The sequence below is a fragment of the Lolium rigidum genome, chromosome 2 (genome assembly GCF_022539505.1).
Source record: "Lolium rigidum isolate FL_2022 chromosome 2, APGP_CSIRO_Lrig_0.1, whole genome shotgun sequence".
Classification (NCBI taxonomy): Eukaryota; Viridiplantae; Streptophyta; class Magnoliopsida; order Poales; family Poaceae; genus Lolium; species Lolium rigidum.
Genome location: NC_061509.1, coordinates 27,532,873 through 27,546,773, shown reverse-complemented (window position 1 = coordinate 27,546,773; position 13,901 = coordinate 27,532,873). Strand labels below are relative to the sequence as shown.

General features: G+C 50.5%; 1 protein-coding gene across 1 annotated transcript; it reads left to right on the top strand.

The window, feature by feature from the left end:
• The first annotated feature begins 46 nt into the window (after nucleotides 1-46).
• LOC124689406 (glycerol-3-phosphate 2-O-acyltransferase 6-like) lies at nucleotides 47-2,803 on the top strand. The gene is made up of 2 exons (XM_047222945.1): nucleotides 47-949; nucleotides 1,882-2,803. Exons 1-2 carry the CDS (start codon nucleotides 47-49, stop codon nucleotides 2,776-2,778), a joined length of 1,800 nt encoding a protein of 599 aa, XP_047078901.1. The 3' UTR covers nucleotides 2,779-2,803.
• Nucleotides 2,804-13,901: the final 11,098 nt, after the last annotated feature.

Here is a 13,901-nt window from a genome sequence, read left to right as displayed (position 1 = left end):
TCCGAAGAACCTGCAGCAAAGGAATGAAAGAAATTATTAGTTCGTCATGGATTCCCAGCGCAATCCCTACTCCGGCTCCGAGTTCAATTGTACAAACAGAGGAGTCCTGTCCCGGCACTCTGCTTTTTCCAGCAAACAAGAACGAGTCTTTGCCATCGCCGTCGCCATCATCAATGCCGGCCGCCGCCGCGACAGCACCGCTGGTGAGCCGCTGAGCCACCGCAACCACCAACTGGCCGACCCTACGCGCACTCATACCACCAGTCAATCACCAACCTCCCGTGCCGTTTCGCCTAACCATCAACCCATGGCGCCGCCCAGTCCCACGACGCCATCACCGCCGAGGTTCCCGCCGCTGTCGGCGTTCGACGCGTCGGCGCGGGAGCGGCGCACGGCGGCGTCGGACCTGGACGGGACCCTGCTCGCCTCGTCCTCGGCGTTCCCCTACTACTTCCTCGTCGCCCTCGAGGCGGGAAGCTACCTGCGCGCCCTGGCGCTCCTGCTCCTCGCCCCGCTCATCCTGCTCCTCTACACCGCCGTCTCCGAGCCCGCCGCCATCGCGCTGCTCGTCTTCGCCACCTTCGCCGGGCTCCGCGTGGACGACGTGGAGGCCGTGGCCAGGGGCGTGCTCCCGCGGCACTACGCCGCCGGGGTGCGCGCCGACGCGTGGGAGGTGTTTCGCGGGTGCGGCGCCGGGAGGCGGGTCGTGGTCACCGCGTCGCCGGCGGTCATGGTTGGCCCGTTCGTGAAGGAGTTTTTGCGTGCCGAGGTGGCTGGCACGGAGCTCAGGACGTTCGCCGGCGGAAGGCGGTTCACGGGGGTGATCGAGAGCGTGCTCGTTGGGGCGCGGAAGAGGGAGGTCGTGGAGAGGATGTTCGCCGGCGGCGACATGCCCGACGTCGGGCTCGGCGATCGCGAGAGCGACCACGACTTCATGGCCATCTGCAAGGTATATTCTTCTTGCTTCGATTCAGTTCATCCATTGTCAGTTTCTTCGATCAGTTTCTGTGAATTTCTGCCGATTATTCTTTGAGTGCTCATGGCGTCTCCATGAGCTACTACTCGTATCTTGTGGTGGCTGGAGTTGCACGAATTTTGTGTGGCTCCTAGCTTTTTCAGAGCACCTTTTCCCTCCCTGTCTGGCCATCAAAGAACAAGAAGGTTCCGTCTAGTTTTTACTTTTTACCTGCCTGTAAAAGTTTTCATCTGATAGTGGATTCAGGTTTAGATGTACACATGTGCTAATAATTATAAATTTAAACGTTCAAATAACTCACTTGTCCTAATTTCTTCTAATTTCGTGGTACTAATCAAACCATATCTTTCTCTGTGCTGTTGCCCTGTTGTTTTGGACAATGACAGTTAACTTCTCTTCTTTTTTGAGATGACAGTTAACTTCTCTTCTTTTTTGAGATGGACAGTTGGAACTTTCGTCAAGTATGTACTGCTACACTACTATTAGCAGATCGATCTTTTATATGTCTTGGCGCCAAGATTATTTACAGCTATACCGTTTGCTTGGTAGAAAAAAATTACCTCTAGTTTTTACCTGCCTGCAAAAGTTTTCAGCTGTCAGTGGATTCAGGTTTAGACTTTAGATATACCCATGTACTAGCTACTAACTGAATTTTCAATACTGACTTGGCCTAATTTCATCCAAAGTAGTGCCATTCAAATCATATCTTTCTCACTGTTGTTGCATGTCGTATTGGACATTGATAGTTTAATTTCTTCTTTTTTTGAGACGGAAATTTTGCTGTTGAATGGTCGTTAGTATGTACCTTGCCAGTCATCTTTGCTTCAGATTAACATAATTTACTCATCTTGGCACACCAAGATAATTTACTCATTTGTTAATTTCCCGCTCGTGTATGTTTGCAGGAAGCTTACATGGTGCCCACCAACAAGCGTGCGCCATGCGCTGCCGCCGACGCGCTGCTCTCCCGTGTCGTCTTCCACGACGGCCGCCTCGTCCGTCGGCCGGACCCGAAGCACGCGCTCTTCTCGCTGGCCTACCTCCCCGTCGGCTTCGCCCTCGCCTTGCTCCGCGTCTGTATCAGCCTGCACGTCCCATGGCACCTCGTCCGCCACGCCTACCGGTTTACAGGCATCCGCCTCACCATCCGCGGCACGCCACCGCCGCCACCTAGCCGTGGAATGCCGGGATCCCTCCTCGTCTGCAACCACCGCACCGCCGTCGACCCCATCTTCGTGTCCATCGCGATGGGGCGGCAGGTGACGTGCCTGACCTACAATGTGAGTCGGATGTCGACGGCCATCTCGCCGGTCCCGACGGTGGTGCTGATGGGGGACCGAGAGGTCGACAGGGCACGCATCGTGGCGCTGCTGGAGTCGGGTCGCGACGTGGTGGTGTGCCCGGAGGGGACGACGTGCCGGGAGCAATGCCTGCTGCGGTTCTCGGCGCTGTTCGCGGAGCTGACGGACCGGATCGTGCCGGTGGCCGTGGAGGCGGCACAGAGCACGTACTACGGGTCGACGGCGAGCGGGTGGAAGGCCACGGACCCGTGGTTCTTCTACATGAACCCGCGGCCCGGGTACCGGGTGACGTTCCTGCCGGCGCTGCGGCCCGAGGAGACGTGCGGCGGCGGTGGGAGGAGCGCCGTCGACGTGGCCAGCCACGTGCAGGCGGTGATCGCCAAGGAACTCAGGTACGAGTGCACTGGGTTTACCAGGAAGGACAAGTACATGAAGCTCGCCGGCAACAACGGCAGCGTCACCGATGAGTGTGAGCAGAATGGCCGCAAGAAGCTTGCCTGAATTGTGGAACTGTATATATGGACCAATTAATCGGTTTAGCCATGTACGTACTGCTTCCGATATTTTCTCGCAAAGCATTTTTTCTCTCCATTTAAGCTTTTTTTTTGAGAGATCTCTCCATTTAAGCTTACAGTGGAGAGTTGGTGCACATGGATACTAGTGATTTCTTTTCACAAAAAAGGAAAAAATCATATATGTTAATTTTAAAAAGATCCCAGAAATAAATCAGGATGTAGCCAGTAAATTATCTCACAAACGTGCAAACCATCGATCGGGACATAATGTGTATTTTAGGATACACGAAAATAACAAGGGAAAATTTGCTATTTTCTGGCATTTGCTGAAACACATCGCTCTATTATGTCTTTGCCAGGTACCATTACAATTTTGTGGCACATTTGCTAGAACACACCACCTGGTTGAAAACGGAAAGGTTTGCCTCTGTCTTCCAAACCAGTCATCCCACACAAAAGTGCAAAACTTTCCGTTTTTTGGTTAGGTGGTGTGTTCTGGCAAATGTGTCACAAAATTGTAATGGTACCTGGCAAAGATACAATCGGGTGGTGTGTTTGAGCAAATGCCAAAAATAACGGTGTCCTGTAGCAAATTTTCCCAAATAACAAGAGTGTACTTTGTCATTTCTACAAGCAAAGTCATCGACGTAGAGGAAGAAGATGACCATCCACGGCCAGTAGTCACCGCCACAACCGTCGTCGCTGCCGCAAGCCTCGCCAACCGTGCGGGTGAGGAAGAGCCGGCAATGTCGCTAGATCGGGAAGGGTGGATGAGCTCGAAATGGGGAGAAATGGAGATTTGGATTTGACAGTGAGAGAGCCACCCCTATATACAGTGGCGAAATTTCAAGCGCGATGACCGAATTCATCCGGCCGAGATTTCGCCGTCCTGCGCGAGCTCGTGCCATCTCCCTCTGTGGCTATGCTTGAACGCGACATTCTTGAGTTCTGTCGGAACGGGGGTGGCTCGCTAGAAACGGCCGAACCAGATGTTCCTCCAGTACTGGCCCGAGGGTGCTTTGAGAAGCGGTTTGTGCAAAACCGCGAGCTTGGCCAGGTAACTAAACATGCCAAAAAATATTGGGCCGATACGATCCAAGGGGCGCCAAGGCTACCAAACGCGCCCCAAGTGCTGGAGAAAGAGAACGCATTTGTTGATGGCCATTGGCGGGGATGCGAGAAGACGAGCGTTACTGGTAAATGGGTGAGTGGTGCGGAGCAGTAAAGATATAAGAGCATCTCCACCGGCGCTCCCGATAGCGGCCCCGATAGCAATTTGGAGGCCAGGAGCCAAAATGGGCTCGCACCGACGCGCCCCAAATGGCGCCGACGCTTTTTCGAGCGCAATAAAATCGCCGGCAACCCCGTGCTGGCCCCTTCGCGAAGGGCGCGAATTGGGCGCGCCGGCGCCTCGCGGGGCTGAAAATTTTGGGTGTGGGAGCTGCTTGTCAGCCACACAACCCAAAAGTTGATGCCAGTGGGGAGTAGCGGGGCCGACGCGTCAGCGGCTCATTCAATTTTAACCTAACCGTCGCCTACATCGCGACAGGAGTTATTGGGGGCGCAGCGGCGGTGCAGTTTCCGCAGACGCGCAGCGAACCGTCCCGTCGCGTGCGCCTTACTCTTCGTGCCGCCGTTAATGAGCGACACCGCTCCCTCGCTCGCCCGCCTCCCTCCGGCCTATAAAAAGGGCCGCCTCTCATCGTCCCTCTCACACACAAACTATAGCGCCTCTCTCCCCAACCCTAGCCGCCACCATCTGAAAAGACGATGCCATGTCTGGTCGAGGCCGAGCTCGCGGCCGTGGTCATGGCCGTGGCCGCGGCAGAGGTGCACGCACGCCGTCGCCTGCCACGCCGTCGTCTTCATCGTCGGAGATGGACGAGGAGGGGCCCGTGCTGTTCGAGTTCGTCCTCGTCCTCAAGGGAGACCCACGCGGCATCCAGAGGCTGCCGGACACCTTCGCCGACTTCGTCGCCGGTGACGACCGCCCGGGCACGCTGCATCTCCGGGAGCATTCGTGCGGCTACTACCGGTGGATCGTCGACGTGATCTACGATGCGCACGGCAAGATGTACCTCCACATCGGCTGGGAGAAGTTCGCGCGCCACCACAACCTCCAAGCCGGCTTCGTGCTCGTGTTCTCCTACTTTAGCGACAGGGACATGAGCGTCAAGGTGTTCAACGAGACGCGTTGCCGCCGGAACTACCACGTCGACAACGCCGAGGAGGACGACTGATGAGTGTTGTTTCTTTGCAGCGAATATCGGCTCGCATGTTTTTGGATGTTCTTCCTCGGTAGAACCAACAGGGGCACCCTCGCCAGCTGAATTTTCCAGTTTGGGTGACTGGGTGTGGCCTCGAGTGTTCTTTCTTGGCAGCGAACACACGAAACCTGCGATGACCGGCCTAGTTAGGTTTAGTTTTTTTTGCAATGTTTTATATTTGTGTCCACCATGGTTCAAACTATGCATTAGTTTGTGGAAAACCATGTTCCAAACTATATCTTCATGTAAACCACGTTCCTAATTATGTATTAGTTTGTGAAATAAAATATATTTTTATTGAATTTTCTATGCATTTACTAATAATTTTAATCATAAAAATCTATCGGGGCCGCTGTTTTGAGGGCGCCGGTGTGGAAACGGCTTTCACAAATAGAGGATGCAGTGCCGGCGCCCCTGCCGACGTCTATTTGGGCTACCGGTGGAGATGCTCTTTCTAGAACTCACGTAGTAGAAGACGAAGTGGGCCTGCTTAGAAGATGAAACATATTGTTTCCTTTGTTTTCAAAAGATTAATTAACATTAATTGAAAGGGTACCTCGTGGAAAGATTAAACATGGACGACATGATGACGTGGATGACTGGATGAGGTGGACTTATTAGATGCTTCATGATGTGGGATGCTTGCATGTTCGGAGGTTTCTTCTTACTTACATATTTTCTGTATAATCATTTTACTCTTCCACCGCACCATCAAACAATTAATCACCCTACCATCAGGGAATAGAATCACCGCACCATCAGAAGGGAAAAGAAAGTAAAAGAAATCGGAAAGAAATTACCGCACTATCAGAATTGGGTACCATTAGAAAGGGAACTTCACCAATTATACAACTAATTATCTACACTAATTAAAAAGAACGAAGATACGTTAAACTTTTCGTCGTTCTCCCGTCGACCCGTCCCGCACGCGCCAACTGGGCCAGACTCAAAGCAAACGATCTCAGAAAGGTTCCTCCCCCTCCCATCCGATAAGAGCATCTCCAGCCGTCTCCCCCCCCAGGACGGTGTTTTATCATCTAGATGGACGAAAACGGCCCAGTCGCACCCCCGGTTCCTCGTTTTCGTCCGGATTAGGCCTTTCATCCGTCCGGAGAGCCCAGGCCATCCCCGGCCCCCCGGGGAGCGCTCTTGGGACTCCGGCCGAGAGAAAATCGCGGGAACCATCTGGTGGCCCCGACCTGTCGGCGACAATGGCTTGGGTTTCTACGGCAATACCCTCGTCTTCCCGATCTACGACACTACCCTCGTCTTCCCGATCTATGGCAATACCCTCGTCGAACGAAAGCGTTGAACTCTCAAGTGGTGCAACATAGACAAATTATATATAAGTCGAATAAACATAAAATTTACATATAAAAAATTTAAAAAAAACTTAAACTACTTCTTCTTCCTAGATGGCCCCGCCTCATCGTCGTGGCGGCTACGCTTCCAGCTCGTCACCTCCTCGTCGGAGGAAGTTGAGTCCTCCTCGTCGTCAGCGTCCTCAGCCTCTTCGTCCTCCTCCTCCTCCTGCTCCTCCTCTTCTTCCTCGGCCTCTTCCTCGGCCTGCTCCTCGGCCTCTTCGTCCTCCTCCTCGTCGTCATCCCATTCGTCCTCGCTGGCCGGCGGGGGGAATCGTCGCTGCCAGACAATGCAGCTTGATCCTACCAATGGCGCCATCCAGGCGGCTTCCCCTCGCTGTCGGTGTTCGATGTCCAAGAAAGATCGCTCATGGTTGACAGAAGATGGTGAGGAGAGAATAGATGAATGACGTCGGCCGTCGGAAACCGTATATGTAGGTCTCTCGACGAAGAGAACGGCGGTTGCTCTTCCGCGGAGTTCGTGCTCCATTATGGCGGTTCTCGCGTCGAGGCCACTTCGACCGTTCCCGACGAGGCGTTTGGGCTCTCCAACCACTTTGTGGATCATTACGGCGGTTCAATGCATCGAGGGCACTCCGACGGTTGCCCTTCCCGACGACTGCATCGTCGCTATGCACGCGGTGGATGCGCGTCAGAAGGCGACCACGGGCCACTGGAAAAATGGGCATCCCCAGGTCAAAAAAATACAAACATCCGGCGCTAAATAGCACCGGATTTCGGCCTGGGGAGCCCAACGGCTGGGCCGCTAGCTAGGGTTCAGGCGCCGCCGCCTCATCCCATCCCCCCGCAGCATCCATACTTCCTCCCCCCTACGAGCTGCTGCGCTTGTAGCTCGACCAGCACACCTGCGAGTTGCTGCGCGAGGGCCTCGTCCCGGCAGAGAGGTTCAACCCCCACGCACGCGGTTCCGGCGTCTCGCCCCGGCAGCAGATCCACGCCGGCGCATCCTATCTGACGGTCTTTCCATGGTAAGCTCCTTCTCTCATTTTTCTTAATCTCCTCCGCCTAGAGTGGTCCGACTCACAACCTCCCTGGAGCCAACACCGTGTCGTGGGCTTCCAGTTAATTTTCATTTAGGTTGTACTTACGATGCAAAGGTCATGTGGGTACTTGCTTACTTTCCAATTAGGCTTCATTCTCCACTATTTGTGTTTGGGCAATTATACTAAGCAATAGTGGGAAGGACACATATACTAGAACAAACATGCTATCACTGTTTAGGCGATGGTTCTATCCTGCTAGGCGTCCTCCTACATATGCATCTAAGATCTTAGAAAACCCGGTTGGTGCTTGATACCAACTCCCTCAAATACTCCAATGTAGTATTGCAGCTATCTTACTCTGCAATAAGGGCATCTCCAACCGCGCGACCCAAACGGACGCGTTGGACCGTCCGGTTTGGACCGTTTGGGTGGCCGAGCGGACACGCGGACAGCGGCCCGTGTCCGCGTGTCCGTTTGGGTCGCGCGCTGCGCCCAACGCGGACGCAGCGCATAATCGGAGAAACACGAAAACAAAAGAAAAAAATGGCAAATTTAAACGAAATTTGATTAAACATATGCCCTATTTTGGGCAAATTTGTACATAGCCCTATTTTGGGCAAATAACTAACAAAAGAAGCCGCTATATGGGCTTTAAAATTTAAACGAAAAACCCTCTATTAGGGTTTGGTCGGCGGCGCGGTGGCCACCGGTGCGCCACCTAGCCCCTGTGGGCGTCGTCGGCGTCGTCGTCGTCGTGGACGACGTCCCCGGGCGGCGAGGCACTGTTGTGGCTCGACCGCGCCGGGGACTCCGGCCACGGAGACCACATGGCCTCCTCCCAGGCCGAGTGGATGCGGCGGCGCACGGAGCAGCGCCTCCTCCCTTAGGCGCTGCTGCCTCTCCTGCCAGGCGCGGCGCCTGGCCTCCTGCCGCCGCTGCTCCTCGCGGCGCTCCTCGTCGGCGCGGCGCCTGGCCTCCTCCCGCCGCTTCCTCCTCCTCCCGTCGCGCCTGGCGGGCCTGGGCACAGAGCTCCCAGCCCTCGGCTTCCTCCACAGCCTGCCGGGCCGCTTCCTCCATCTCGGAGGTGCGAATGGCCGCATGGAGGTGCGGCCATTTCGCGTCCTCCTCCGCCGCCGAGATGAGCAGCGCGGCGCGGAGGTCCGGGTCCTCCTCCGAGGACTCGGGCTTGGGCTCGAGAAGGAGCGGCGGCGGTTGCGGCAATGCCGCGCCGCCGTGGGCGGCCTCTCCGATGTGGAGGCTGCCTCGGTTTCGTCCGGACGGCCGCAGTGCCGGCGGACGACGGCGGCTGCTGCTCGCCTCGTCGTCGTTGGCTCCGGCAGCGAACCGTCGCTTCGGGGCCATGGCGGCGGTTTCGCTGCGGGAGTGGAGTGGGGACTGGAGTGGAGGGCCAGATCCCCTCCAGTCCCCATTTAATAGCCTCCCTGGTCACCGACAGGTGGGCAGGGAGACGAGGCGACCAGCGCGCGGACGCGAGCGGACGGCGCGTGCCATCCGCGGCCACGCAAACCCGGCCCAGATTTGGGCCGGGTTTGCGTCGTTCCGGACGCCGCGGCCATCCGCTTTTGCTGTGCGTCCCCGCGTTGGGCCGCATTTTTGTCCGGCTCGACCCATCCGGACGCGCGGGCGCGGGATGGGTCGCCCCGTTGGAGATGCCCTAAATCCTTCTGAAACCCACAGTTGACCAACAAACTGCTACCTAATGACAGAGCCTACGGGGAACAGTGATAAATAAATTAGACATTGGATTCAAATATCTGTTTTGGTCTTAAGGGTCGTGAAAATGTTGCATTTGACAAATGTTCCATATAACTGTTCCATCCGTAAAGTAACACAATCTCTCTAATGATTCAAACAGTACATAATATATTGGATGCCCATATATTCTTCTCGGGTGTTTGCCACATAATGCATATCATGTGCTGATTTGAAAGGGTAGTGAACTACCATCAAGGCACTAGCCCAATAGAAACTTGCAAGTTCAGATATTTTCTTTTATTATTGGAATATCTCATTTTTCTGATAAATATAGCAGATGAGCTGCTTCAGTTAGTAATATGATTTATAAATGATGTTTTCACTTTATTTGGAACTATTTGTAAAAGAACATATCTCCTCCTTTCCAGGCCATCTCTCTAGCTGCATATTCTGATGTCTGGTCTCATGGAAGATGATTCCTCTTGGGAGGCTCATTCATTTGAGCGCATTAGAGTTCCTGCATTCAACTTTCAAGTTGTTTCAGAGGCTATCAACAAGGAAATGAACTCCCATTTTCATTGGACATTTTTGTTCCTGATGATATCCTGGAGAAAATTTTCACCTTCTTTCCAATAACAAGCATGATATGGTCAACAACAGTATGCAAGAGATGGCATGGTATTATCAACTCAAGCAGGTTTCTTTGGACCCACATGTTGCCTCAGAGGCCATGGTACTTCATGTTCACTTGTAATGAGACTGCTTATGGGTATGCTTATGACCCCATCCTCCGTAAATGGTATGATTTATGAGTTCTGACAGGCCGCTGCTACCAGGTCATCAACCTCCCACTCCCTCAACAACGCCTATTTGTCCTCCAGCACCCAGGTAATTAGTTTATCATATTGATCAAGGGAACCATTTAAAGACTGTTGTCAAGCTTTTATTTGGAACATAAAAACATTAATACGGAATAGTTTTCCTTGCCGGATTGGTAAATCTATGTTCCTTCTGTTTGAAATTGACAATTGTTTATGTGAATGTGCATAGTGTAAATGTTCAAAATCAATTATTTTAGTGTATCATATGATGCATTCCATTTTCAAACCAAAATTGAGTAATGCTCGCCTGCCATGACATATAAGGGAAAAGGCAATGTGTGGAACTAGATAAAGTTTGATCTGCCACTTACACTGGAAGGGCAAGAACTAATGCTTATGCGTATTCTTCCACGGCATATAGAAGGTTAACTACTCCAACTCGATGGCTGAGATAAAAGTGAAATCCTAGCTTTCCCTAGAATCAGCTCTTTACTATCCTGCCCCAGGGGGTTTTTCGGGGATTTTGTTACTTCAGCAAAGGTAATTATCGTTGCATTTTCCATATGCTTGGGATTTAGTGTTGCATTGTTTTCTTTAGTTATATACTGCTATCTCTTGTCTCAGTTGATGACGCTGTCATTTTTGATTGTCCAATCTTCCTGATTTGCTTGATTATTTAACATTTGTAGTTTGATTTTACCTCTTCCATGAACCTCTTTGGATGGTCACCGCAGGCAAGTGACAGTGCTACATCGACTACGGAGCAGCGATCAGGGACATTGGAGCAGGCACCACCAACCACCAACAAGCAGCACTAACAGGGAAGGTACAAGGGTACGACCCTGTCCCTCCCCACTCTCCCTTCCTCTCTCTATACATCTCGTCGTTGTTCTCATTGTTGTCTCGTGCACAGTGTTGTTAGTTATTTGTTGTTTGTTGTTCCATATGCTTAGATATAGCTATGCTTGCTCAAAGTTCTGTGAAGTATTTGCCATGATCTGCATGATCCGTACATGTTGATTAGGATCCGTACCTATGGTGTGCATTTCTGGCGTTTCATATCTGCTTGGTTTATAGCGGTTAGGTTGTTCTTGAATTCTTCTAGGCGCTAGGTATTAAATCGGGTGTAATTCAAGAACAACCTGATTATTTGGTATTGCCACATTCTGGACTATCTTTGTATTGATGATTGAAGGCCGCTGACTTGTTAGGCGTGAAACCTAAATAGGTTGTGCATATTGGGGATGATCATACAAATGATCTACGGGGAGTTGATTATGCAGGCTGTGACTTATCTCTTTGGAGCAGTGATGTACAGTTTCAAGCATAGCTATATGGCCCACCCTCTCTTTTGGGGAACACTAGAGGTCGGCTGCAGCAGTGAGGCAGATGCCAAGGACACAAATGAGTGTGACAGGGCACACAAGGTGTGACGGGCGGGGGCACCACGGTGCAGCCTAACATATGTGTTTATCACTGTAAATTTTGGAATACAGTAGTAGTCAGAGATCATCTTTCAGTGGGTAACTTCATTAAACTTATTTTTTACAGATCATCTTTTAAGGCATCTCCTTAGACAAGATTTTGATTGAAGGATGGTGAGGAGATGGTCTTAGTCAGTTGTGCCTGTAGGCTGCATCTTTACTTGGTTATTGACTCATTCACATCAACCTATGTTAATAGTTAAATTGTTTTCTTATAATGGACAGTCAGTCCTCATTCTGTAAGCCCTTCCTTGATATTTAATTTTTTTGTGTTTTTGCCAGGAGATGACAAGGAGCACCTAGAAGTTAACTGTTGTTGTGCATACATTCTCCACTACGAGCGTAATGTACTGCTTACTTGAATGTGTTTATTATATAAAGATGGGAGGTCCAAGGTAGTTGCCACGGATAGAACTAACAATACTCAAATAAGTTAGATTGAAATGGACATCTAGAGATGGAGTGAAAAAGATCTATGCTTCATTTATGTATTCACACTACTAAAAAGACCTTTTGTAGCACTAGCAACAGCTTATCAGTCTCACTATGAGCTAACTACTGAGTAGGATAAAAATAAATCGTTGAAGTAATTCTCTTATTCATTTCTGGGAAAGTAACACTTGGCTCCGACAAGAATCTGTGTGCAAGCATCACGACATGCTGAGAGACAAGAAAAAGGAAGGATTGACACTCTTGTCACAAATAACATTACTAATATTTGGTGTGTTTGACCAAGATGTCAAAGTCAAGAAATAGCTAGCAGACCTTGCACCTGGATGACTAAAAAACAAAATTTATCAATAGCCAAGCTCTTTGAAGAAATGTTCAAACCCCAGGTTTGACATCTGTGTGTCTCATAAAAGGCGGAATATTCATTCAGTGGGAGGCGACGTTCCCGTCGACAGCGAGGCGCCTGTGGTGACTTCGTCAATTTCAAGATCCAATCCGCCGGCTCAGTCTTCCGGAGGTGCTCATAGGGGTAGGGGTGTGCGTGTGTGCGTTCATAGGGGTGAGTGTATGCGCGTGTATGTGAGCGTCTGCGTTTGTACTGTGTTTCTCAAAAAAAAAAAAAATAATATATGTGTAGTAATGTTGTAAGTCTATTGTTATAGAGTAGAAGCATGTGGAAATCTGATTTGCTCGCATACTTGATACTGCCAGTAACATTGTCATGCTAAAATTTGATACTACAGGTTGTGCTTGATCTTCAGTCTTTCCCATTGACACATTTGTTTCAGCTAAAATTGAGGCCCCCACTAGGCTGGAGGTGACAATTTGAGGGGCGCTCCTTCCATGGATGCGAACTTCAAGAGTAAAGGGCCTCGGAGAAGAGGAACAACTCCCGATTCTGAACGCCTAGAGATCATTTGCGAGGAGCCACCGCCAATTTCTAGCACCTGAAAGCTTGTGGATGGGGAGATGCCAGGAATTCCAGCCTCCTCTTGGTGAGTGGTGACTGATGAGGGAGAGGGGGCGCAATGGTAACAGAAGTATGAAGAAGTCAACGACCTGCCTGTCATTGAGGGGACGAGGTGCTCTCTGCTGCTCTTTTGCGGCGACTCTTTTTTGAAGATGTTTTGCAACGACTTTGGGTAGAAAGAATAGAGGACCGTATGTGTTAGCTAATCGTAGATATGAATCCATCTCGGGTATATTGTTAAAAATGGGCCTTGAACATCTCGGGTATCCATATTATAGATATGAATCCATGCAAAAAAAATATAGATATGATTGTAATTATTTATTTTTGTAGCAACGCACGTACAATTATTCAAGCATAGAGGCTGAAATTAATCGAGTTATGCCGTCACTAGTCTCCCATATGCATGTCATTGTGGTTGACATGTTGTCACTGGTCTCCCATATGCATGTCATTGTGATTGACGCCGACAATTGAGACACCCGGTCTGAATGCTCATAATCTTTCAGCATGGCCTGCCACTTCTGAATCACCGGCGTAGCAATGGGGTATCTTATTACTTCATGTTTTACTGTTTTATGCATTACTTTGTGAACAAATTTGGATAATGGAGGTGAAATTTTAGAAAAGCAAAAATAGGGAGAAGTAAATTGTAATGTTGGCTGGATCTGTCATTCTGCATGTTCTACTTTGAATGTACGAAGCAGGCTGAAGATGATAAATAAAACAGAGTTACTCTCTGTAGTTCACCTGTCGTTGTTCTAAAATCCACGAGTCGGAGCTTCAGGTCTACATAAGAGGTCAATGTACTAGCAGGTCGCGTCGGTCATCTACTTCTCAAGCTCTTGTGATAATATTGATACAATACGGCAGATTACGTATCTAAATGAGAGGGGTTTGAAAATAGCTAGAGGTAATCCACCATACTAAGACTTAATTAGATTTTCCCGATTTCCCCCTACTTCCAGATGACTAGCTGTGTAGATTGAGAACGAATGTGATTAGAAAACTATTCCTCTCACTTCTATCGACATTT